The 25,304-nt window shown below is 59.4% G+C and overlaps 1 protein-coding gene and 1 long non-coding RNA gene across 6 annotated transcripts in view; one reads left to right on the forward strand and one right to left on the reverse strand.

Moving 5' to 3' along the window:
* Positions 1-25,304, reverse strand: part of ANKRD11 (ankyrin repeat domain containing 11) — a 27,085-nt gene continuing 1,781 nt past the window's right edge. Inside the window, exons 1-11 of one of the 3 annotated variants that reach the window (XM_061387024.1) lie at positions 22,639-22,729; positions 16,527-16,623; positions 15,931-16,101; positions 15,633-15,836; positions 15,011-15,153; positions 12,781-12,928; positions 6,103-12,494; positions 4,325-4,423; positions 4,111-4,254; positions 2,832-2,924; positions 1-958 (exon numbers count right to left, since the gene is read on the reverse strand). In XM_061387024.1, coding sequence (XP_061243008.1) covers positions 773-958; positions 2,832-2,924; positions 4,111-4,254; positions 4,325-4,423; positions 6,103-12,494; positions 12,781-12,928; positions 15,011-15,153; positions 15,633-15,836; positions 15,931-16,101; positions 16,527-16,623; positions 22,639-22,665 — 7,704 coding nt within the window. In that variant the 5' untranslated portion in view covers positions 22,666-22,729 and the 3' untranslated portion in view covers positions 1-772. Of the gene's footprint in view, positions 959-2,541; positions 2,656-2,831; positions 2,925-4,110; positions 4,255-4,324; positions 4,424-6,102; positions 12,495-12,780; positions 12,929-15,010; positions 15,154-15,632; positions 15,837-15,930; positions 16,102-16,526; positions 16,624-22,638; positions 22,778-25,304 lie in introns of those variants that run through there. The other 2 variants (XM_061387022.1, XM_061387023.1) reach the window with 2 other exon arrangements.
* Positions 12,928-25,304, forward strand: part of LOC133230107 (uncharacterized) — a 19,464-nt gene continuing 7,087 nt past the window's right edge. Inside the window, exons 1-4 of one of the 3 annotated variants that reach the window (XR_009730749.1) lie at positions 12,928-13,267; positions 13,385-13,450; positions 13,587-16,318; positions 16,545-25,158. This is a non-coding gene — a long non-coding RNA (uncharacterized LOC133230107). Of the gene's footprint in view, positions 16,319-16,544; positions 25,159-25,304 lie in introns of all 3 variants that reach the window. The other 2 variants (XR_009730748.1, XR_009730747.1) reach the window with 2 other exon arrangements.

The following is a 25,304-nucleotide window of genomic DNA, read 5'->3' on the forward strand; positions in this document are numbered from 1 at the left end:
TGTAATTAATTTATTTATTTCTTTACACATAACTGAAGTGATGTTACAGTACATAAGTTATTTACAACTGTGCAGTAATGTGTTGCAAAATAAATTATCTAGAAGGCAGCAAAAGTACATTGTGAACGTGTATAAAACTGTACAGCGTTTACGGGTACACTTTTTATATGATTATTGGCTCTGTAGTGTTTCAAGTTATGTTCTCAGAAAGAGAAACAAAATGCCCAAGATTAAAGGAAAAAATATACAAACCACGTGGATTTGACTCCATTAAAAACACAACTGAGTGTCCTGCCTCCGTGTCCCTGTGAGGCAGGTGGGCGGGCGGCGCAGCCAGGCCCTCGCCCGGCCCAGCGTCCTGGCCCCGGTCCGAGGCCCGAGCCATCGGCAGCTTCGTGGTGACAGGACGGCAGCCGGCCCGGTGCTCTCCCCGCCCTCTGACCAGAGACCGCTGTTGCTGAGGGGTAGACGCCTTAGTTTTATTCTCTTGAGTCGATCAAAAGTGGAACCAGGAATTTAAAGACTGCTCTCCATCCTACAGCTCCTGAGATGCCTGCGTAGCCGCTGGAGAAGAGCCCGAGGCCACCGCGCCCACGCCTGTGCCCCCGGCTCCGCGTCCTCCCGCGGGGGCCGGTGGGAAGGAGGCGCACCAGGGACCCAGCGCGGTTTCTCCCTAGGCATCCCCACTGGGGACATGGTCTCCTCCCGCCACCTGGACTCGGCAGCAGACGTCAGGGGGCTCGCCTGTGTCCTGTGCAGCTGTCCCTGCACATCAGGCCGGCAGGAGCACAAAGTCGTCGTTGACGTCGACCATGGGCACGTAGAAGGACGGCACCTCGTTCACGCACAGGGACTTGTGCCCGGCGGGGTCCAGCTCCTGGACCTTCAGCTGCCACTCCATCCTCTGCACAGCGTTGAGAGCCGCTGCCTCATGCTGCTGCCGCATCAGGAGACACGTCTGCACGGGAAACGCGGCAGGTGAGAGGGAGCAGAGACCCTGCCGCCCACTCCCCCTGCCGCGGCACTTATGCGAGGTCGGGGCGGGGGACCCTTTTAAGCTCTGGCCTTGGGACGGCCTCTCGCATCTGGGTCTCTTCCTGCCCAGTGAGTGGCCTTGCTGAGCACACAGGCGTCTGTCCATCCCTGCTTCATGCCCCTGCGCCTGGGGGTTTCGCCTCTAGTCAGAACTTGTAGCAGTTTTGCTTTTCTGTTTTCATTTTACAATTACTTTATTTATGGCTGGTAAGATTGGCTTAACATTTGCATTCTCAGTATTAGAAATAGGTACCAAGGCAAACAGACTAATACAAAACCTGTGCAGTGTATTTCACGTTAAGAATGCAGAACGTTGGAATGAGGACGGTACCTGGGTTTCCCAGATGGGTCACAACCCGAGGCAGCACGTGTGGACTGGGGGGAGGTGTGGGGGGGGGGGGGGCGGGGCATGTTGTGGGAACACATGGGGATAGAAGCATGGCGGGTGGGAGCACAGACTCGGGTTAACAGACTTAACGATGTCACAGTGATCGTGCAGGAAGCTCATCTTATTTTCTTAGATGAGCACACAAGCATTTTGGGCAGGATATCACAGTCTCTAAATTGCTTTAAAATAATTCAGTTTAAAAAACTATTTCAGAACTAAGCCCTGTGTGCACCAGCAGGCCAGGCGTCCTCGGCACGCAGTCACTCATGACCCTCAGAGTCGCGCTGCTCTTACTTAATTTAAGGTACTACGTAGTGTCTCCATCTCTGGGTGCTCCCGAGCCTGAGCTACTCCTGGGCTTCTGAACTGCTGTACAGTCTGAGTTTTCATTGACTGAAATGAAACTGTTAGGCTGAAACCCCGTGACACCCCACAGGCATGCCTGTTTACCCAGAAAACTGCCCTGAAGATGCGGGACCTGAGGAGGGTGGCCTGTCTCCTAGTGGGACCTTGTCCACCCTGTGGTCCCAAACGAGCAGCCACGCACAAGGAGCCCATGCCACGGGGTGTGGCCATTTCATGCCCCTGCACTCTCTATACCTCACCAGTTGCTTTTTCTGTCCATTACTTTTTAAGTTCTTGGCACATTAAGGAAATTTAGACTCACGTGATCTTTTTAATGTACCAAGTCTCGTTTTACTTTGGTCAAAAAGTATCTCCCTATAGCAAAGTTTTCCAGGCAGCTCCCTTCAGGCAGGCTGGTGGTGGAAGGACTGACCATGTGACCTCCACGCCTCGGAGCTCGTCAGAAACGTGGCCTCAGCCAAGCCTGAACGCCCTGTAAGCTGTTGCCTCTCTGCTCTGGGCCCCTGGCCACCCCCTTGGGTATGGTGCTGGGGGCAGGGGTCACCGAGGTAAGGTTGGGGTGAGGCCGGCAGCCCAGCGTGGAACCTGGGTCTCGCCTCCATCAACTCCACACTCAGCAGGCCCTGCCTCATGGGCGCTACTCTGTAGCAGGCACGTCACTGCCGGTGTGTGTTCACGCGCCTACAGAGGAGGACGTGCTTCTTACTTGCTAAGCTCTCTATCTCCCCCCTGTCCTCTGCCTGCTGCACTGGTCAGCACATCCAGGGCAGGGCTGCTGGTGGATGCTGTGACCTTTGAGGAGGGTCAAGGTGGGGTCCCACAGAGGTCTGACCGCCAGCTGGTGACAGGAGCTGCTCCCCGCACACCTGGACAGGAGGGAAGACACTCTAAGAGGCAACATGGGGGCGGGGAGGCCTCGCTCGCTTGCTGCCAGCTGGGCTCAGAGCCAGTGTGAAGCTGCCTCCTCCACACGCAGCTCCACAGCAGCCGCCCCCACCCGGAGAGCCCAGCCCGCCACTGCCGCTCAGGGAGGGGGGCTCACCTTCATGCGGTCGTACTTGTCGTCCACGTCCTGCAGCCAGGATATGAACTGGCGGGCGTTGAACCTGTCCCGCACTGACTTGTTCTCATCACCCTGCAGGGAGAACCAAGTGCACGTGAGCGTCTGGGAGGGGCAGCTTCCTGGTGGTCAAGATCCGCCCCCCTCCTTGGGGTGCAGGTGCTGGAACCCCCCCAGTGTCCCCACATCAAGGGCCAACCAGCAGGACACACCCCCACCCTATTTATGGGCCCAGGCAGCCGCCCCCCAACACTGTCCAGGGTGGAGCCGCCCTGCAGGTGACTCTGGACCCCCTCAGGGTGGGCCCACGCTGGCATCTGTCCAGTTTCTTCTTTGTGAAAACTGCAAGTGGTTTTTTTCTTTGAAAAGGACATTTGGGAGGCCTGAGGCGGCTGAGGGCCCCTGCGGTGGACAGTGGTTTTGGAGTGGACCAGGTGTCCCCACCGGCTCCTGGCGGCTGGGTGGGCGGGGCCTCTCCCCAGAGCCGCAGGCAGCCACCTGCCTGAGGGGCCCCAGCCCAAGACCTCCCGTCTCTGGACCTTCAAAAGGAAGCCCAACAACGCCCTTTCAAGGTCAGGAGATCCTTTTTCCTTTTAGATGCAAAAAGCAAAACTTCTATCTAACCAATTAATGCTTTTTTTAAGAAAAACGTGTCACTGCTAGCACATTTTGAAGTTTTGTATCCTTAAAGATAACCACTGTTACGTCACATGTGGCCAGCCTCCATGTGTGCCAGTGGTTGGGGGATGGGAGCCTGTTAGGGAACTTGGTGCTGAGGCCTGAACAGGGACAGAGGCAGAAGGCAGGCCCGGAAGGACACACTCTGGGCTGTTTTCAGAGTTGCAGCGGCTGATGAGAGTAGGTCAGGGTGCACACAAGTCAGCTTGCTTTTTGCACATTAGATCTCTGACATGTCCATGCATAGGGTGGGGGCCCTGAGGGGCACAGGCTCCACCTACTGGGACAGAGCGGGCTGGACCCTTGGAGTGGACACACGGGGCCACTCTAGAGGACCGACGAGGCAGATCATGTGTTCTGACAGGTGGCACCCTGGGCCCTGCCCCAGACCGGTGAGTCACTGGTAATGGCCCCTGGGCCTGCCTTCTGTCAGTGGCAGCACCGCGTCCCCAGGGCGACAGTCTCTCTGGGTCCTCTGCTCAGGAGCTCAGGAAGCCCCAGGGCAGCAGCTCTGGCTGCTCGTGTCCGAAATTCATGTGAGCTTCAGAGGAAATGGTCAGCAGATGCCCAGCCCACGCCCCACCTGGCTCTCCAGCGGCATGTTGTACACCTCTGAGTCCAGCAGCATGGTGCAAGCGCTGAACGGCACCGCCTGGTTCGCGATGGTCCTCGCCGCCCGGCAGTGGACCCGCAGGATCTCCTGTTCGCAGGAGACGATCAGCTTTTCCTGAAGAAGAGGGGCCGGTGAGCTGAGAGGGTGGGAGCTGGGTGCCCCGGGCCCACAGCTGTACACTCACCCGCTCGATGCTGTGCTGCAGGCGAAGCTTCCCCCGGACGGCCTCCTGCTGCTTGAACAGCTCCTTCAGGGGCTCCGCCAGTGAGGGTGGGGGCGCAATCTGTGGTCACAGGAGAGATGGGCTCACCAGGGGCCAGGAGCTGCCCCAGCTCCACTCACCACGGCCCCATGATACCAAACCAGGAGCCCACAGCATCTGGATGCTTGTCCCCGAGAGCAGGTGAGTGAGCCCCCCTGCCCCAAGGGAGCTGCAGGCACCTGTGAAGAGGGCGGGGGAGGAGGAGGCAAAGGAAGCCAAGAACTGGGGGTCTCTACTGCTACCTTGGTACGGTCAGGGGACAGAGGACCAGCAGGGTCCTCTGTTTACCACAGGCTTCACGCACCCTGAGTAATGTGAGGCGTACTGGGACGCAGCTGCCCAGAGGCAACACAAACAGAAGAGTGGGCCTGCCCGTCTCCCCTGGGTGTAGGGCTTGCCTGGCCACTTTTGAAGAGACACTGCCAGGCCAGAGAAGCCCATGGATGCTGGCAGCCACCCCCCAGGGAGAAGCCAGTGCTTCTGAGTCACCCAGGAAACATGCAGCCATGACCATGGGCTGGAGGGGGCAGGAGGGAGGAACAGCCCCCAGCTGCAGACAGACCGTCTAAAGGGCTGCACTTGAGGTATTTGCTGTCTTCCAATCTTTTGAACTTGAACTTGAAAAGGGAAACCCCAGCTGGGTCTCTTCAGCTGCCGGCCTGCCCCCTCAGGGCCCAGGGCACCTGGCAGATATCTCCGTCAGGGTCTCGGCCCTGAGATCCCCTCCTCCTGCTCCTGAGGGTGGAAGCCCAGGCCCACCTGCGGGGCGGCCTGCTGTGACCCCGAGCCCTGCACCCCAGATAGGGTTGAGCCTGGCACACACGCAGGCTGCTGTGGGTGAACTTGAGTGGCAGGGGCACAGCACCCTTGGCTGTTGCCTGGTTTCTAGTTCCAAGTGTTCTACAGACAATGAGCAGAAAGTCCCTCTCCCTGAACAGAGATCCCAGGACAGGTTCCTGAACCTAGTGCCTCAGGCCCTGTCTGTCTGGGGACAGGCCGCACATGTGGGACACAGCCTGCCCTGAGCCTGATGGACAGAACAAGAGGAAAGCTGGGTTTTCCGCACAGAAGGGGATGGTGTCGAAAAGCGAGGCGAGATAGTGCACACGTGTGAACAGGTGGCGCCTGGGGAGCATCACGAAGCTCAAGCGGCCAGGTTCTGGCTACAGGTGGAGAGAGGTGGCCCAGGTGGGCTCTCCTGGCCGTGAACCCTGTGCCTGCTCCCAGGTGGGGGGGTGGGGGCCAGCCAAACGTGGAGGACATGCTTCCCCAGAGATCCATGTGGCAGGACCTGCCCACGGCCCAGATGCGAGTATGGGGATGGGATACGGGGTATGCATGATGGGGCTTGGATGGTCACAGCTGCGCAAATGCAGGGTGAACCACGGTGCAAGAGGACAGGGTGGGGGCCTGTGTCTGGTAGGCCTGCTGGGTGGGGACCTGCTTCAAGGAGGCAGGAGCAGGGCCCTCCGGCCCCTGGGGAAGAGGGGTCTAGGGCCAGGTTCTGTAGAGGCCTCGTGCTGTGCGAAGGGGAGCAGAAGGGGCTGGGCATGCCTGAGGTGGGTGGGCTGGGGTCCAAGCGCAAGGTGACCCGGTGGCTGCGGGGTGGGAGGCGACACTGGGCAGTGTCATGGGCAGATGGCGAGTGGCAGAGGCCAGCACGGAGGGGGCTGCTCCCCACCTCCAGAGCGGGCACTCACCACGGGGATGTGCAGCTTGCTGAGTGGCTTGCCGTCCAGGAGGTAGGAGCCGGTGTAGGTGACGTACTCGGCATAGCACTGTGGCGCCTGCGGGCTGATGTAGCACAGGATTTTGCGCTTCTCCTCAATCTTCTTCCGGATCTGCAGGTACTCGAAGTATGGGTTCGACCTGTCGCTGTGGTAAGGCTCGATGGCGTCCAGCTTGATGGCGTCCACGATGGCGGCCAGCGTCTGCTGGATCACCTCACGTGTCTGCCGCGTGGACGTGTGCATCTGCTGTGCCAGCTGCTGGCTGGAGCGCTGGAAGCGGCGTTTGCGTGGGTGCTGGGCCTGGGGGTCGTCATCCTCAGAGCCGCGACCCTTGGCCCTGGGGGTGGGCGTGGGCGTGGGCTCCTTTTCAGTGGGCGGTGAGCTCTGCTTGTGCTGGTTGGCCAGCATCTGGGCACGGGTCCTGGTCATGCGCTGAGGGATCTCCTCCACTTTGGGTGCCTTTGGGGCCTCAGCCGTCACTTTAGGTTCTGGTTCGGTGGATTCAGGCTGGACACTGTCCAGGGGCCCCTCGAGCCCGGCACTGTCCTGAGGGCCGGCCCCATCTGCCACATGGGTCTGAGCCGAGCCATCCACGGGGGCATCAGGGGTGCTGTGGGGCGAGGCCGAGGGGTCTTGGCCCTCAGCCTCCTCATCCCCACTCCCTGGTGGACGCTGCTCCGAGAGGGCTGGTGTGAGCCCTGAGCCAGGGTGGGAGTCCTCAGGGGCTCTCCCGTCTGGCCCGGACCCCGTCTCTGCCGTGGCCTCAGGCAGCGCTGCTGGCTTTGGCTCCTCCGGGGGCTCTGGTGCAGCTTCGGTGGGGAGCCGGGCGGCCGCCTGGTCAGGAGGCGACACCAGCTGTTGGTCAGCAGCTGTCCCAGCAGCCTCCCCACCGCCCGGGAGCACAGGGGCCCCCAAGGGGGTGTTCTCTGGAGGAACAAGAGGACTCTCTTCCACAGGCTCTGCTTCCACGTCAGGAACATCCTTGGTCTGGAGAGGGAGCTCTGGCAGTGAGAAAGGCCCCAGGTCGAGGTCATCCTCGGCAGCGGGGAAGGCACCGGGCCAGGGCACCGGCTCCACCTGGCCGAGCGCCGACAGGTTGTGACCACCTTCCAGGAAATTATTCTCCAGGGGCCCCAGTGCCTCCACCTGAGCCACGGCCGTCACACACGCAGGCTCTGGGGGTGCGTCAGGGGGCGCGTCCGGAAGGGACTTGCAGTTACTGAAGAAGGACTCCAGCCGGGAGGGAGGGGCGAACGGGGCTGACTCCTCGGAAGCAGAGACTGCGGCTGGGACTGCTCCCTCGGCCTTGTCCTTAGCTTCCAGTCCCGGCTCGGGGACTGGCAGAGGGTATGAGACTGGGGACCCCGGGTAAGGGGGCTCAGGATGGAGCGACTCGGCCGGGCAGAAATGTTTCGGGGACTCTGGGAACCTCTGTGGGGACTTCAGTAGGAGGTCCGACCCCACAGGCCAACCGGCCGTGTCACTGGGAGCACCCCCAATAAGGCCAGGGGGTAGGCCCTGCTCTGCAGCAGCAGGATGCGCCCATTCGACCGGCTCCTCTGTGATGACCGTGCTGAAGGGGCCCTCATCCAGGGGCTCCAGGAAGCTGGGCTCTGGGGGGATGATGGCTGCAGTGGCCTGCTGGTCCTCCGTGGCATCCAGGGGAATACCAAGGTCGGGGGGCAGGGCCCCCTCCATGGACGGGGCCAAAAGCTCATCTCTGTGTGAAGGGGGGGACTTGGCTTGTAAACCAGCGAAGGCGCCCTCTGGGGAGGGGGTGAGGTTGACTGTGGCCGCAGGCGGGCAGTGCAAGGCGTCGACTTTGGGGGAGGGCATGCCGTAGTCCGGGGAGTAATACCCTGGAGACAGGCAGGTGAACTTATCCGCGGGTGCTGGAGGGCCAGGGGCCTTGTCCTCGGGGTGCTGCCCTGGTGAGCCGTAGCTGGGTGCAGCAGGGACGCTCTGCTGTCTGAACAGCTTGTCCCCGAGGCCAAACTCCTCCTCGGGGGTCCTCCTGACGTCCACAGAGACCGAGCGGTAAAGGTTCGTGCACAGTGGCCTCGTTGGTGTCTGGCCTGGGGTCTCTGAAATCCCACTTGTGGCCACGGAGAACCTGTCAAAGAAAGAGGGTGAGCAGGCGCTGGCAGAGGTGCTGGACATTGGCTGGGGGTCCGTGCAGTCAAACATGAGGTCGGGGTAGTCATCGGCGCTGCAGGACGGGGTCCGGGGCGTGTGCATGGCCTCCTCGTAGCTGGGGCAGGACACCACCGAGGCGGGGGTGGGGACCCCAGTGGGCCGGCCATGGTCAGGCCTGGGGGATGCAGGCAAGACCTCTTTCATGTGGGGTCCTGCCAGCCAGTCCCGGGGGTCCACTGCTAGTCCCGGGTGGGGCTTGTTCTCAGTGGCGGGGGCAGGAGGAGCAGACTCCTTAGGTTTTCTGTCCTTTGGGGTGAGGTCGGGCCCAGGCGGCTTCTTGGGCGGGCCGTCCAGACTCTTCTTGCGTGCATCCTCTGCGGGCCGCGCCTTCTCCTTGAGCTTGGGGTCCCCAGAGCGGTGCCGCAGCTTCTCCATCTGCCTCATCCTCTCCTTGTGCCGCTTGTGCCGCTCCTCGATCTCCAGGTCCTTCTGGGACAGCATCCGCTCAAAGCTGGTCATCATCAGGTCCCCGTCGCCCAGAAGCTTCTCCCGAGGCCGCACGTCTTTCTTGCCCGGGTCTCTGGTCGGGAGCAGCTTGTCATTTCCGTTGCTGAGCTTCGTGGGGTCACCCTTCTCCTTCTCGGGATTCTCCTTGATCTTCTCCTTCAGCCTGGCCTCGCCGAGCTTCCCGCCCTCGTCCTTGGCCTTGTCTCGGAAGGCACCGGGGGCGGTGTCCCTGGCCGGGGGCTTGGGCTCCTCGCGATGGTGCCTGTGCCGCTCCTTGTCCTCCCGCCACCGCTCGCGGTGCTTCTCCCGCCGCCGCTTCTCCTTCAGGAGGCTGAGGGCGCTGGAGCCATAAGGCCGCAGCTCCTTCTCCACCTTCTTGGGGGGCTCTCGTTCAGGATCATTTTTCTCCTTCTTTTCGGTAGAAAACAACTCGAGAGCTTTATCCAGCTCATCCTCTGCGTCAGCCTTGGAGCCATAGGAGGCGCCGTAAGCGTCGCTGTCCAGGAGCTCCTTCTCATACTGGCTGGCGTCCTTCCGGCTGCCTGCGTCCTTGTAGTCGTCGCTCTTGTCCTTCTTCTCGAGCTTGTCCTTCTTGCCCCGCTCTCGATCGTGGCTCTTCTTGGAGGAGGACGAGGCGTGCCGGTGCCGCTCCCTCTCCCGCACCCGCTCCTCTGGGGGCTCCGGGAAGGACACGTCCAGGAGGGCGCTGAGGCTGGGGTCCTGGCCGCGGTCGGGGAAGCCGTCAGAGGATGCCTCACTGGCCTTGTCGTTGGAGTCCTCGCGGAAGTCCTGCAGGGCCTCCTCCTCCAGCCGTTCCAGCAGGCTCTTCTCCACCTCGGCGCCCTTGCTGGCCTTCCTCTCTCGGCCCTGCTCGCGGTCCGGCCTCTCCCGGTGCCTGGTCTTGGCCTTGTCCTCCGCAGGGGGCCTTTTCTCCCCCTTCTCAGGTGGCTTCTGCTTGCTCCTCTTGTCCTGCACAGAGTCCACAGATGTGCGGTCCTTCCTGTCCTTCTTCTCCTTGTGCTTCTCGAAGGTCTTCTCCCTCCTGTCCTTCCCCCCGTCCGCGGCCCCCTTCTCCTTCTTCTTCTCCCTCATCTCTTTGTCCTTCTGCTTCTCAGCATGGGCTTGCCTGTCGGCTGAGTGTTTCCGGTGCCGGTCAGGGGGATGCAGCTCCCGCCCGTCCTCTCTCTCGGGGGGGCCGTCCCCCCGCCCCTCACTCGCCTCCCCGATTTTGAATCCGCTTGCTGTGTAGTCGTCTTTTTCATCTTCACTTTCATCTGTGAAGATATCTGCAATATACCAGCTTTTCTCTTTGCCCTTTTTCTCGTCTTTTTTTTCGGAGAAGTCCTCGGAGAGGACTCCAGGGAAGGCCTTCTCCCGTTTGTCTCTGCCTTGCTCAAGGGACGCCTTCCTCTCCTTGTCTTTGCTGTGCACGTCTTTATGCTTTTCCTTGGCATCCTTTTTCTCTTTAAAACACTTATCAAACTCTCTGTCCCTCTGACATTTCTCAAGGATGAGTTTTTCGCTTTTGTCCTTGTCGCTAGACTTCTCCTTGTGCTTCTCCAGCTTCAGCTTCTCCTTCTTCTCCTTCTCCCTCCCTGGGTGGTGCCTCTCCCAGGGCTCCAGGCTCTTCCCAAAGTCACAGCCGTACTCCTTCAGGTCCTCCCTGTGCGCCTCCTCGGGCTTCACGCGCCCATCTCTCCGCTCCTTAGCAGCCTCGGGGGCCTCCTTCCGGTCCCGGCTGCCCTCTGTGGACTCACGCCGCCGTTTGTCCTTCTCGCAGAGAAAGCTGGGGACAACCCTGTGCCTGTCGGCCACGTGCTCTCGCCGCCGCTCCAGGCTGTCCCTGTCCTTCTTCCGAGAGAAGATGTCCCTGTCACCGCGCTTCTCCCGGGCCTTGCTCTCCCGCCTTTTCTCCTTGCTGTCCTCCTTCACCGTCTCCAGGATCAGCCTGGCCACAGAGTCGCTCTTCATGTCCCTGTAGTCTGTCACTGGGGAGTCCCAGCTGTCTTCCCCTTTGAAATCGAAGGAGGAATCTGACAGGTCTGAGAACCAGCGATCCTGCTGGTCGTCAGAGAGACTGAACTTGGTGTCTTCGTTCTCCAGAAACTGACTTTTGTTACAGTACTCATCAAAAGCAGAGTCCTCCCGATACCCTTTTTCTTTTCTGAGTTTTTCTTTATCCTCCTTGAAGATCTTCTCCTTCTCTTTGGGAATTTTTTCCTCCTTAAAGTCATTCTTTTTCTCTAACTTTGAGGGCCTGTCTTTGGACTTCTTCTTTCTTTCCTCTTTGTAGAGCCGCAGCTTCTCCTCTTTAGGAGACTTTTCTTTCAGCAGCCTCTCCTTCTCCGCCTTGTTTGAACGGTCCTTCTCCTCCCGGAAGGCCCTGCCCCCATCCTTGTTCAGGTCCCTGATTCTCTTCAGCGACTTCTCCTCTCTGGAAACCTTGATCATCTCGTCCTTAAAGAGCCAGTCTTTCTCTTCCGACTTCATCTTGCTGAGCTTCTCCTCCTTCTTGCAGTGGTCTCGCTCATGCTTCAGGCCCTTCAGCTTGTTCTCAGAGGGCACGTCGTCCAGGAGGATGGCCTTGTCTGCCCTCTGCTTTGAGTCCTCATACTCGTAGGTAAAGCTCTTCAGCTTCAGTTCCTGGCTGACAGAGCACAACCCCTTCTCCTTGCTTTTGTGTTTATGTTTAGTCTTGTGTTTCTTGACGACTTTGCCCTCCTTGTCCAGCTTGGGGATGGCACCGTCCCCGCTCGGGTGAAAGGAGTTCTTCCTGTCGGGTAGCGTGCCCTGCAGGCCGGCCCTCTTTTTGTGCTCCTGTCTCTTCCTGACTGGCTTCAGTGACTCCACGCTGGAGCCTTCGGAGGAGCCATCAGACTCACTGCTCAGTCTTGTCCTGGTGGAGTCTGATAAGGAGCTGACCTCAGACCAGGCGGGAGAGGAAATGGTTTTCCAATTGTCTGTCCGCCAGTGCTTGGCGTGTGGGTCCGCGTGGCCGGTATTATGCTTCTGGGCAGTGGAGCTGCCGTGGGATGAGGTGGAGGAGGCGGACAGGGAGCTGAACAGGGCGGGGTCCTTCAGCACCAGCGGGGACTCCTTGAGGCAGCCCGGGCTGCCTGCTGAGTCCCCGCCATCCTCGCCACTCTCTGAGGACTCGCTCTCAGACTCGGACGAGCAGAACGTGTCACCCCTCTTCCCAAACCGCACTTCTTTGCCCTTTATTTCTTTCTTTCGCTTCTTTTTCACTTTATTTCTTTCCTTCTGCTGCTTGCAGTTCGAAGGCTCCCGGGTCTTGTTGCCGGGCAGCATGGTGTGGGCTGAGAGTCTCAGCTTCTCCCCCGCCCCCACAGCGACACCGACGTCCTCCTCGTCGGACGTGTCCGACAGGATGCGATGAGACGCCTTCTTTGGTGCAATCGTGCTGTTTTTAGTGTAGCTTTTCACTTCCATTTTGGGTATAGAAATAAAACTATTTGACTTGGCTTCTCTTCTGTAGTCCTTTTTCAGTAAGTGTTTGTCGTCCACTGGGGGGGTTCTGTCCTGCTCGTCATCTTCGTCAAACTCATACTCGTCCTTGACTGGGGTCACGGTTTTCTGTGGCTCTGGATTCTTGGCCTTATGCTTCAGGCCCTTCTCAAACTCAGAGTCTGTGTTATTGCCATCGACTGAGCTGGAAGGTGCGAACGACGGGGCGTCCTCCTCCTCCTCCTCGGAGCTCTCTGCAGGAACAGAGAAAGGAGTCAGGAGCTGTTCAGGCAGGGGCAGTGGCAGACAAGCCCAGAACTTGAATAACTTGACTGAGGCTGGCCCTGGGTCGAGTAGCCAGATAGGGGTCTGCACAGACATGGGGCTGGAGGCCTTGCACCAGAGCCCCACCCAGGGTGGGGTGCCCTCACAGTCTGGAAGCTCTCACCAGGCATCCAAGCAGGGCATCCAAGCAGGCTGCCTGCAGTGAGACCACCTGTCCTGCCCCCTGCCTGCCCCGCTCCCCACCCCAGCACTGACCAGCTGAGCTCTCCTCGCTAGACGTGTAGGTGCCCTTGCCCAGAAGCAGGTTCACCATGGTCGGGGAGCTGGCCACCTTCAGCGGTGTCTCGCCCTTCCTGTTGCTCTGCTGAGGGTTCCCTCCGTACCGGAGCAGCAGCTTCACCACCTGTGTAGCAGTGAGAGGCACGTCAGGGACGTGAGGAACGTGGAGCAGCCACTGCACCAGCGCCTGCTCATAGGGTCTGAGCATGCTGCCCACCAGGCCTCTCCCCACCACAGACCCATCACACAGGTTCCTGGTATTTGGTCCAAAGTTTTGTACTGGGTAAGGGTGGGGGTGGGAGGGCTGTTTCAGACTAGGGAAAACAAAGACCAAGCTTCCACAAGCAGGTGTATTTCATGTTTTTTATTTTGAAAGTAAGATTGCCTGTTTCTAGTTTGTGCCCAGGACAGCTGGAACCCAAGGACAGGCGGACCTGACGTGTCACACTTTATAGAGACGAAGGTCTGTGAGGACCCTGTACCCAGCACGTCCATTGGCACCATTTCCCTGAGGCATTTGCTTCCTTGGTGTCTCTGTGTTACATTTTTAGTAATAATGTATTTTTATCCCTTCTTTCAGGCCCTGCCATGCCTCATTTGGGATCTTAGTTCCCTGACTCAGGGTGGAATTTGTGCCTCCTGACGAGTAAGCATGGAGTCCTAAGCACTTGACGTCCACTTAAGTGGGGTGTAGTTAATGTTTTACACTCTTTTTTGATGTGGTCCATTTTTAAAATCTTTATTGAATTCGTTAAGATTTGCTTCTGTTTCTGTTTTTCTAGGCTGTGAGGCATGTGGAATCTTCACTCCCTGACCAGGGGCTGAAGTGGTGTCCCCTACATTGGAAAGCGAAGTCTTGACCACAGGCAAGTCCCCTAGTTGATGTGTCTGTCTTGACGAACAAGTGCAGGCTGTTCACAGACACTACTACCGCACACCCGACAGCGACCGTCCAGTGCAGACAGTGTTCAGGTGCGTCAGGAAACCACCGCTCCGTTGCCATCCTTGTTTCAGTCCGGTGGCCTCCCCGCCCCTCCGGCGGCTGGCAGACTGGACAGGGGACAGCAGTAACTGCCTCTCCACTGCGGAAGCTCCCCTGCCCTCAATCACCACCGTGGACAACCCTGGGGCCAGAGGCTGGGCTCCAGGGCCATGTCCTTGCTGTCTGTCAGCTGAGGGCCAGCCACCCCAGCTGCTGAAGGCCACCATGTTCCCAGCGCTATGGGCCCTCCCTCTAGGACTAGAGCAATGCAGGCCAGTCCCCTTCACATGGAGAAAGGGTCTCTGCTGTACACACCCTTGTCCACCTGTACAGTCCAGGGTCACTTCCCATCTCCTGGTCTTCCAGCTCCCCTCTGCAGAGGCCCCCCGTCCTAAGGCCCCATGTCCACAGGCCTCTGACTGCTCTCTAACAACAAGTTTAAAGATGAGCTTACAAACGCAGGCCTCATTTCATGTATACCTGCCCACTGACCTGGGGATATTTTTAGCAAATCCTGGATATTTCATGAATTTTTCAGCCTATTTCTCTAAAAGGGCTCTTAAGAAAGAAAAACAAAACCCCTCTCATCTTCCCTAAAAGTTGCCTAATTCCTGACATCAGCACTCTGTCTGATGTCAGGTGTCTGCAGGAGCTTTGACATCTCGAGCCCTTCCCAACCTCTCCCGGCACCCATGTGTCATTGTCCTATTGTGCCCATCCCCCTGGCCGAGCTGCTGGTTCCCTGGCACCTGCCAGCAGTGACCAGCAGGGCCACCACCAAAGACCAGATGTCACACATCATCACGCTTGCCTCACCTCTCTAGACAGGGGCCTTTTCAGGACATTGCGCTGTGGAAGTGGCCAGACACCCCTGCACGTGTGTCTCCAGTGCCGGGCTGGCACCCAGGCTCACAGCTCTGGGGCTGGTCACACGGTCACCCCGTGTGGCTGCACCCGCCCAAGGTGCCTGGTCTGACAGCACAGGGATGCGGACAGACAGAGCTCCCATTCTGGGGCTGGCCACGCCACCTTCTATCAACCAGCCATACCTGTGTGGCCAGAGCAGGACCCTGACACACAAGCCATGGCAGGTATGCAGAAAGCTGGGCTGAGCTGGGGTGGGGGGTGGTCAAAGACTCATTTCCTGGTCGCCCTGCCACCAGGAAGGAGAGAGACTAGGAAGCTGCAGCAGGCCCACCCGGGGGTCTGTGGGGAGGCACCCACCTTGTAGTGCCCGTTGTTGGCGGCATCGTGCAAGGGTGTGTCATCATCCAGGCCCTTGGTGTTCACCTCCGCGCCCGCAGCCAGCAGCTGCTTCGCGACATCATAGTAGCCTCGGTTACAGGCCTCATGCAATGCCGTCCAGCCTGGAAACAGACACTCAGCACGTATGTGACTTAACCCTCAAGGCCACTTCCACCTCGGGCGGCACAGGAAACTCTAAGGACGGGCGCCCAGCCTAGGTGTTCTTTCCTGGGGCACCTCTGGGTTGCCCATGACCGCTAGCGGTTAACCCTACAGACTAGGAAGCTGTGAAGGGTCCAGACAGGTGAGCAGCATCATTACACAGGAAAGCAGAGCAGGCCGTGGGTTTGGATAGGCCTCTGTGCAGCAAGCGCCGAGGCCTCCCAGGGAGTGACCACCCCATGGATTTGGAAAAATTCAAGGTAGCACCTCTTAAAATATCAGTATTCCTAAGTTAGGTTTGGATCAAACATATGGGGATCGTGCTCAGCAGGTGTTCTGGGGTCCCAGGCCTCCTGAAGAGGCAGCTCTAGGCACACAGGCAAGAGAAGAGGGTGCTGTGTCAGAGAGTCTGCCCTGGTCCTACCCTCCGAGCGCTCACCCGCAAAGTCCTTGACGTTGACGTCTGCCCCCTCGCTGATAAGCTCCTTGATGCGCCGGGCGTCCCCCCGGATGGCCGCCCGGTGCAGGCGGGTCTCCCCACGCTCGTTCCTCTTGTTCACTTTATCTTTGGTTTTTGAGGCAGAGTTGGGCGTCCCCTTCTGACACACTGTCGACTGGGAGGGGTGCTTTGGTGTCATATCCACTGCAGGCCAAGGAGAGGACGGCAGAGGTTAGCAGGGGGGATCCACCACCGTCCAAGAGAGGGCCGCCCCCAGCCCTGGACCTCCTGGGCTCACCTGGGCTGTTGGCGGATTCCTCGGCCGTCATCTGCATGAGCAGAGCCACCTGCTGGCGCTCAGAGAGAGGGTAGCCAGCGCGGATCCCAGACAGCCCCATGCCGAAGAGCAGCCCGGCCTTGCGAGTGACGGGCTCCTTCCTGATCCGCTTCCGCTCAGGACCCTGCTTCTCTGTGAGGCGTGGGGGAGAGAGGGGACACTTCATGCCACGGAGCCCTCAACCCTGGAGCCTCACCTGGCCGCGCGGGAAGGGAAGGGACAGCTGGCGGCACGCAGGCCACCTGGCATCACCTCTTCTGGCAGTAACCGTGCTGGGGACACGATTCCAACACCTCGTCACCAGCCACTGAAGCCAAGCCTGGCCCCCACCGACCATCCACTGCTCCAGGTGCCTCCCCAGACCGTTCCCTGCACGCCAGGCGGCGGGACGGCCGACCCGAGTCCCCGCTCACACAGGACGGGCCTCGGTCTAGCAACTGCTTGTGCCTGTGGTCCAGGGCCTCCGCCCCACCCGCCTCCAAGACAGTTCAGATGTAAAATGCAAACACAGTTTAGAGACCCATGGAGAGGTCAAGGCTGACTGGGCGGTACTGTACCTTTCTTCTTGCTTCTAGGAGCCTCCATCTCATGCCATGGCGCTTCGAGGAGCGAACCAGCCTTGCAGTACCACGGCGTGGACTGAGCTGGAGGCATCTAAAGGCATCAACACAGAGCACTAACAAGATACGGGGCCAGCCCGGCACCCCTCAGCCTCCTCACAGCAGGCACGCTGCGCTCCTCGGGCCCCTCACACACACCCTGTTGGCCGCAGACAGCCACAGTGCCCGTGTCTTTCACGGGGCAGGGGTGATGGAGAGAAAAGCACTCCAACTCCTGGGATCAGGAGCCCAAAAAAAAGCTCATGGGAACCGGGGATCCACCAAGTCTCAGATCCCTCCCCTGCGTCCCTGTGCGTTTTGGGGGAGCCCCTGTATGGGGTGTCCTAGGCCATGGGGTGCAGACCACAGGGTCGCCACGGGGGGCCACGCTTGAGAGGCTCTCCCTGCACCCCTGGGCTGGGTCAGACCCCAGAGAGAGGCAACGTCGCCACTCCCAGAACCACACACCTTTACCGCTCACCACCTCAGGCCCTGCAAGTATATCACTTTGCATTTTCTTTTAAGAGTTTTCACTGCCACTTCCTTAAACTGCTTGTTTATAAAAACTACAGCTGTGACTTGCTGACAGTGCTCATCTGTGTCGTACGTGATCACCCCCCAGGCCACCCCACCAACTACTGATTTTTAACCAACCCACAAGGCAGAAGCCCGAGAAAGGAAATTCAGAAAAGATGCTCCTTATCATTGACCAAGAGCCCTGCTCCCCCACAAGCTGTGAAGGCAGTGAGGAGGGGGTGGCGCAGGGGCCCCGGCCTTGCACCAGACATGGCTGGCAGAGCAGGGACCTGGTGGCTCCAAGGAGTCCTGAAAAATGAAGCCATGGTGGATGGCAGTCAAGCCGCAGGGCCTGGCCCAGAAGCTACGCCACAGCTAAGTGGTCACCCAGATCTGTCTGGGCACAGTTTCGCACAGTGGAAGGGTGGCCGTGGGTGTCAGAACCCCTGTGCCCCGCCCCCTGGGAAGGGCCTCAGACAATCGGGGGGGTGTGGCCTCCCAAGGGCTGCTGCCGAGGGACAATGCAGACATGAATTCCCCAGAGACAAGGACAGAAGCAAAGCCTCCCACCAGGCTGCCCTGCCAAGTCCACGAGGTTGCCCTGGAAGCTAACAAACCAGCGCCACTCCTCTTGGGTTACATAGAGGCCTTCGGGACAGACGCCATGCCCATGATTGTACGACTCCAGAGGAACCTGGCAGAAAGGCCACAGCCGACTCTGTCTTCAAGTGGCTGTGCAGGCAGTGACACCCAGGGCCAGGGGTGCGCCTCAAGGGCTCCACCTGCACAGCTGTTAGTGGCAGCTGAGAAGCACCTGCTGCCCAGACACTGACCCCAGCTGCAAGGCAGGGCCCTGGGGACCCAGGCCTGCAGTCTCAGGAAGAACGAAGGCCACCCACAGGTACACTGAGCACATGGCAGGCAGGCCCCCCACCCTCGGGGATGGGAGAGCTGGAGGGCTGAGGCACCCCCAGCAGGAGTCCTCACGTGTGAGGAGGCCTCACCCCACAGGTGGAGGTTTCCTGAGGCTTCACACAAAGGAAGCCCTAAATGTAATCCTATCTCCTGAGATGCCGGCTTCTCCAGACTGAAGTGCAGTTTTTTCCTACAGGCGCAGCGGGTGCCAGTATCTAGAGGAGCCCATGTCTGGCTGGGCTGCGAGTCCCGGATGGAGTGGGCGCCCCCGGAAGCTTGGCCAGAGAGGAGTGGAGGCCGGGGTGCTGGCACTGTAGGAGGGCCCGCCTGCCTGACCGCCGTGTCCTGTCAGCACGCACCCACCCCAGAAAGACTTGCAGAGCCTCCTTCCTGCCCTGTGTGACGACCCCAAGGACATGGCAGAGGAAGTGTCCCAGGCAGTGGGCCACTCCCCTTGGTGTTCTGCTAAGGTTTTGTTTCTTACATCCACTCAGAAGCAAAACAGAACCTACAGAAGCCCAGACGGCAGGTGCCAAGTTAAGAGACATGGATACTGACAGGTGCGTGTAAGCAGCAAGGGCAGGCCAGGGGGTGATGTGCAGGGGCTGGAGGTGCCGTGCCCCCCTTCTCTGGAGACATGCCCCTTCCCAGGCTGATGAGGGAGTGGTCTCGTGAGCTGAACGTCCCCTCACCACTAGGAAAGCACGACTATGTGACTTGGCACCCTGATTCTCAAGCTTGGTCATCTTGCTGGTCCTCTGTGAAGTCAGTGCAGATTTATCATCTCTTCCTGGGACGTGGTCACCCAGCCGTAGCTGCAAGGATTCCAGCAGCCCTCAGGCCTTCGCTGGTGTCCCCCCAAGAGGCCTCTGGAAGATGGCTCTGCTCCCCCAACAACTGCCCAGCTGGGGCTGTGACGAGAGCAGCCCCAAGCACCTCTGTTTCAGAACCTAGCATGCATAGTTGTGCCCCCTGACCCCAGCAGAACTGACAGCATCCAGCAGAGAAGAACCCCTGAGTCAGTGGATCGTGGCAGCAAAGACGCAGAGTAAGTTTCGGGGAGAAGACCTTGTGAAACCAGGGCCACCTCCGGCTTTCGGACGAGCTCTGCAGATGCCTCCCCCTCCACATCCCCTGGTTCTACCTGCCTTCCACTCTGAGTGGGGCCCACTCTCACACCTGCACAGCCACTGGGCGACCGTGTGCTCTTTCCAGAGCCAGGCTGGGCGCCCCAGCTCCTTTCTGCACCTCAGCGAGGATGCCAGCACCGTGAGGGTTCACACTTTGCTGCCTGTGCTGCTTCCCAGTGCGGGAGCTCCGTCCTCTTGGGGACGCCGTCTGATCTCCTTGAGCCGGCTTCCCCGTGCAGCCCCTCCCACTGCTGCCACCTGGGGGGTCTGTCCTCGCTTCCACCTCTCCAGACAGAGCGGACAACAGCTGTTTCCAGCAGAGGCCATCCCTCAGGGGCAGGATGGCACGAGCCTGGGAGACCTCGCGGCCCCTGAGCGAAGGACAGCATCCTCTGGCCCAAGGTATCATACGGCTGGCAGGCTGTCCTCGGCCTGTCACTGCCACCAGAAGCCTGTGTCTGGGGCACAGGGTGAGTACCCATCATCACACAGTCCTAGGCTTCCCGGCAGAGAGGTCTCTCTGGAGACTGGTTTGGCACAACAGTGCCAAAAACAGTGGGGAATCGATGACCCCCTCAGATGTCACCACTGCCTACACTCACTCCACCCTGAAGGCTGGGTGGGCATCCACAGTCCAGGGCTCGGTCACAGCAGGCAGGAGGTGGGGTCAGTGCCAGGCCCTGCCATCCTGACAGTGTCCTATCTCTTGGTCTTAGGAGCACACGGTCCACCACGCAGGACAGAGTCACAGCCAGGCTTCTGACCTAGAAGCCCGCCCGGGCACCGTCCACACGTGGCGCCACCCCCCCCACCCACCCTGGCCCGTTACGCTCCGGCCTCAGGCCTGTCACCCGGCTGCAGCGAGGACCTGCTTCCATCCAGTTTCCTGCTGCCTCCTTCTCTGTTTAAAGCAAATGACCATCACTGACCAGCGAGAGAGATCTGTGTGGCCTTCAGCAAGTCCCTGACCCGAGGCGGGGCGTGGAAGGCAGTCTTTCTCCTCCCCATTCCCGACTAAGGCTTTAGCGCCTGGCGAGGGCGACAGAGTGTATTACACAGGACCAGATGGGAGGCCAGAATCTATGAGGTAAGGTCAGCATGAAGGGACCGAACAACAGGGCTTCCCAACCACTGACCCCAGCTTTCACTTCAGCAACCCCTGCAAACTGAAGCCAGGATTCCAGCAGCACACGGACGGGTCGCCCACTCTGCTGGTCCAGCCCATCTGGAGGCCTCCAGGCACCCCTCAGGCCCCATCCCCAAACCCTGGCGACCAGCAGACAGAGCAGCCACCTGACCCAGACCAAGTGGGCCCAGCCACACCCTCCAGACTCAGCCCGAGATGGAGCTGGCCAGCACCCCACACCAGTCCTGCTCTCACTGGGGTCCTGAGGACTCCAGGGTCATGGCATGGGTGGCTCACAGAGTGTTACTCTGCTTTGGTCCATGCCCAGCAGGTGGCCAAGCGCCTGTGTGGTCACACAACTGGCCTCCAGCACTCAGTAGGGCATGTTCTCAAAACTCCAGAGCCCAGCACATCCCCCTAGAACAGGCCCTGCCCCTCAGGGAAGCCACGTGCAGCCATCTCTGTCCCCAGGTGGAGGCAGTGAGACTGTCGTGAGACTAAGCAGGAAGCCTGGTGTGTGGTGGTCAGGTAGGTGTGTGTAGAGCTAAGCTCTGGGGGAGGCAGAATAACCTGAAGCAGGTCCCAGTCCCACCAAGACTGGCACTGGGCAACAGCAGCAGGCAGGAGGATGCCCCTTCTGGACTGTCCTGGGTGCATGTTCTCAGCAGGCTGGCCCCCAGGGCAGGGGTGGGGGTCTGGGACACAGCTGAGGAGACGCCACTGGTGGCTCAGAACCAGGCTGCATCTCCCAGCAGGGGGCGCCGGAGGGACACGGGCACTCGCCAGGGAGCCCCGACTGCAGTCGGGGAGGGATGGGGATGACTGCAGCCCCTGGCCTCTTGGGGAGGACTTCATCCCGCCCAGATGGCTGGTCACCAGGAAGGGCAGACGGGTCAGTGACCAGGGCTGCAGGCGAGGTGCCCAGTACTGACCCAAAGGACATGACGCTCCCCGTTACTGGAGTCTGGTTTGCCCCATGAACAAACCAAAGAGGTAAGAGAGCTGCGCAGTGGGCCCCTGGGGGTCACAGTCACCCCCTGCTCCAGCAGGCAACTCATACCCTGCTGTTGAAGGGTCACTGGTCCAGTAGGACCTGTCCCCAAAGGGGCGATGATGACCAGGAGGAGGGTGAGTGCTCCGTGTTGGGCCTCTGCACAGAGTCACCCCACAGGCCTTGTGCTGAGGTGCTCCCAGCCCCCGGCCGCCCCCTCCTGGGGCAGCAGTCTTCCTGTGAGTGACAGGAAGGCCTTGCAGGAGGACACTGACCTGCAGATACCCAACAGCAGCACTGCCCTGCACAAACCAGGACTGGCTGAGGCGCTCAAGCCTGAGCACGTGTCTGGGCCGGCTGTGTCCTCTGCACCAGACCTGACCCAGAGGGTCCCTGGGAGGATGCCCATGACTCTCCTTGTGAAGGACCCCATGGAGGCTGGACCATGGGAGCTGGACCACGACTTCCCAGTAAAAAGTCGTACCCCAGCTGGCACTACCACCCCCACCACCTGCAGCACCTGCCTGCAGCGCACGAGCCCATGTGCTGACTCAGGACTGGGGGCCCAGGGGCCACACGCCGGGGGCGCCTGTGCAGGAGCTTGAGGAGGAATAGACTCCTTCCAGGCTTCTCCCTCTGCCACTTCTCCCAACTTTCTCACGTCTATCTCATTTCTGTGCCTGTACTTGTCCTGTGACCTGACGCAAATTCTCACACAGCAGGGCCTGCATCCCACTTCATCCTGGCAGGACCTCCGCTCCTTCCCCTGTGGCTGCATCCTGGGGGAAGCAGGACCCCCTCGCGGCGCCATGGATTCGCCCATGCTTGCCCCTGGCTCAGACGATCGGCAGGCTGGGAAGGCTCCAGCCCCAGGGCCAAGAGGAGGGGAGTGAGCTGGCCAGCAGGGGGGCCAGGTTCTTGCCCGGACCCAGCTCGTCCCTGTGAGCAGCTCAAGACGGAACAGCCCTGGGAGCACGGGCAGCGTGTCTCCAGTCCTCCTGCACGCACTCCACCACACGTGAGGGAAGACGGCACTCGCTTCTGCCCGTTTCACAGTACCCTTTGGCTTTTACTTCAAACAACTGGGTTAATTTATGTGCGTCGGCAGCCCTGAGGGGAACCCGTTTATCCTCCCATATAAAGCTCTCCGGAGGCTGAACAGAGTGCGGGTGTCTGGGAGCTCAGAGGAAGAGGAGCTGGTGGTCACACACATGGTGGACAACACGGGAGGCCCCTGGGCTGGGGCGATTCTCTGCAGGAAACCTTCCCTGTCGGCTCCCAGTCACCCCGCCATCAGTAAAGAGCCTCGCCCAGCACCCCTCGCAGGCCTTCAAGAAGGACCCCCCGGAGTCAGCGCAGAGCCCAGGCTGCGAGAGTGGGCAAGAATGGTACCTGTGTCCGAGTCCTTCTGTTCTCCATTGGCCCCCACGGTGAAGGGCAGCTTCCTCTTGGGTGCGCGCTCTCTCACCTCCTTCCCACCATCACTGCGGTCCAGCTTTGGGGTCTTGGTTAGAGAAACTTTATCTTTGTCCTGGAAAAAAAGAAAGTTAACACCTTCAGACACCATCCCCAAATTAAAGTTTCAATGTCCTCACATCTACAAGGACTTCACTTCCTGTGTCAGGAGAACACACTTCATACTTGGTAATGGAGCCTTCTACCCGCCAGCCATGGCACTGCTCCTGGGACGGACTTGGAGGTGAGCAAACACACCTTCAGAGAGGCTTGACCAATGGTGCCCACTGTGCACTGTAAAGCCTCCCACTGGACAGGAGCATGTCTACCCAAGACAATGGGCTCCCCTTTCTGTGAAGCCTGGTCTCCCCACCTTCCCATGGGCAGCCCCCTGCCTGTTCCATGCTCCAGTCATCTCTGCCCTCGCTGCAGGCCAGTGACCTTGCAGGCGGCCCCAGGGTGGGCGGCCCACCCCAGCGCAGGAGCTGGCCTGGACGGTGGTGGGGTGTGGCCATCACTCCCAGCCCTGCTGGCCTCTCAGCAGGTTAAGGACCCAGAAGCCTGCATTCCAGCCCCATCCAGGGAAGTCCAGTCACGCATCTGCCTTGGTGTCACTGTCTGCAGAACCGGAGGTGATGCCTGCCTCGCAGGAGGGGTGGAGGGCTGAGACTCCACAAGGCCCCACCCAGAAAGAGCAGCACGCAGAGCCCTGTGAGTGGGGTGGGACGGGGCGCACTCCAACTACGCAGTGCCCGGCTCATGGGCCCACAGGGCGCCACACAGGCCGTTGGGCTCGCGCTGACACGGAAGACAGCACTGCTACCACCATGCGGCTCCCTTCCCCAGCAGCAAGCTTTCTTTCTGGAATCCTCCCCACACACACCACCCTCACAACACCGAGGCCCTCAGGTGATCCTGGGAGGGGACACTGAGGCCTGGACGCCACACAGCCCTGTCTCCTGGGGCCCCAACAGCCCTCTGGTCTTGGAAGGTAACAAGACACCCTGGGTGACCAGGGGTCCCACCAAAGCACACGACAAGCTGCAGGGGCATCTGGAGTGCACAGAAGGGCCAGCTAGGCAAGGCCCGACACAGGCCCACCTGTCCCCACCTGCACCCCACCCCTGCCAGAGAACAGACCCACCAGCTAAGCCCCAGGAGCCTCATCACCTTCTCACCAAGAAAACTCCTGGCCCAGCCGATGACTCTGATCTTTAGATATAAAAAAGATAATCTAAATCACAATGTCAGAAATGCAAAACATTTGAAAAATCAATGTAATGCACATTAAGAAAATAAAGTACAGAAACCATGACCCTCTCAACTGCAGAAATGGCCTGAGTCGTCCTGACACCACCCCCCAGGACACTGTGAGAAGGGTGTCCCCACTTGACACAGGCTCCGCTGCAAAAGACGGGGTTCAAGGCGAGAATACCTATAATTACAACTACTGAAAAACAAAACCACTTTTTAATGAGCAAAAAAATACGAGCGTGCACTTAAGAAAGTGCCTCCACTCCAGCACAGCCATGGGTGGGGGCGCCCACCCAGACAACAGCCTTAGGGGGTGGCTCCTCCAGTCAGAGCAGGCCCCCCCCGCAAACCCTGATCTTCCTGAGGGATGGCAGGATTGGACACCTCGAAGAATCATGAGGAATATACAGTCCAACTCTTCAGACTGGTGAGTGGGTGAGGGAGGCTGCTGGACAGAAAGTGGGCGGTTCCTACACGCTACAGACAACTAGGAAGTCACACTGAAGCATGCCGTGTTAATATCAAGAGACATCACACACAGGAATAAACCTAACAAAAGATGCTCAAGGCCTCTATGCAGCCGACAAATATCCCTGAGAACAGAAACAGGACTGATAAAACGGAGGCCACCTGTGTTCATCACTGTTAACCCAGCAAATCTCCCAAACACATCTTTGCATTCAGAGCAGTCAAAGCCCAGCAGATCCACCTTTTCCAAAATGTACATGGAAACCAAAGGGGCAAGAATAACAAGCACAATTCTGGAGAACAATGAAAGCGGACAAGTTAAATTACCAGGTACCAAGATAACACAACAGGTGGCCCTAAGCTAAAGGCCAAAGGTCCAGAGCAAAGAGCAGAAGTGAGCCCCACGTGACCGCCACAACCCAGGAGGAACGGACAGCCTTCCAGTGACAGTGACCAGGTCGACATCCGTGGGAAGAAAATAAACATTGACCTTCCTTCGCAGCTCAAAACAGAGTCCAGACAGATCACAGAGAGCCTGTAGACAACAGGAAAACATGTGTCTGTCTATAGACGTCACTGAGTGTCAGCATGGATCGCGTCCACCTCGACCAGGTTCTGGGGTGCAGAACTGTGCAGTCACTTTGCAAAGTGAAAGTGAAGTCGCTCAGTCGTATCCAATTCTGCGACCCCATGGACTGTAGCCTACCAGGCTCCTCCATCCATGGGCTTCTCCAGGTAGGAGTACTGGAGTGGGTTGCCATTTCCTTCTCCAGGAGATCTTCCCAACCCAGAGATTGAACCCAGGTCTCCCGCATCGCAGGCAGACACTTTACCATCTGAGCCCCCGGAGGAGCCGTCATTTTGACCAACTAGTAAACCCT

The sequence above is a fragment of the Bos javanicus genome, chromosome 18, assembly GCF_032452875.1.
Source record: "Bos javanicus breed banteng chromosome 18, ARS-OSU_banteng_1.0, whole genome shotgun sequence".
NCBI lineage: Eukaryota > Metazoa > Chordata > Mammalia > Artiodactyla > Bovidae > Bos > Bos javanicus.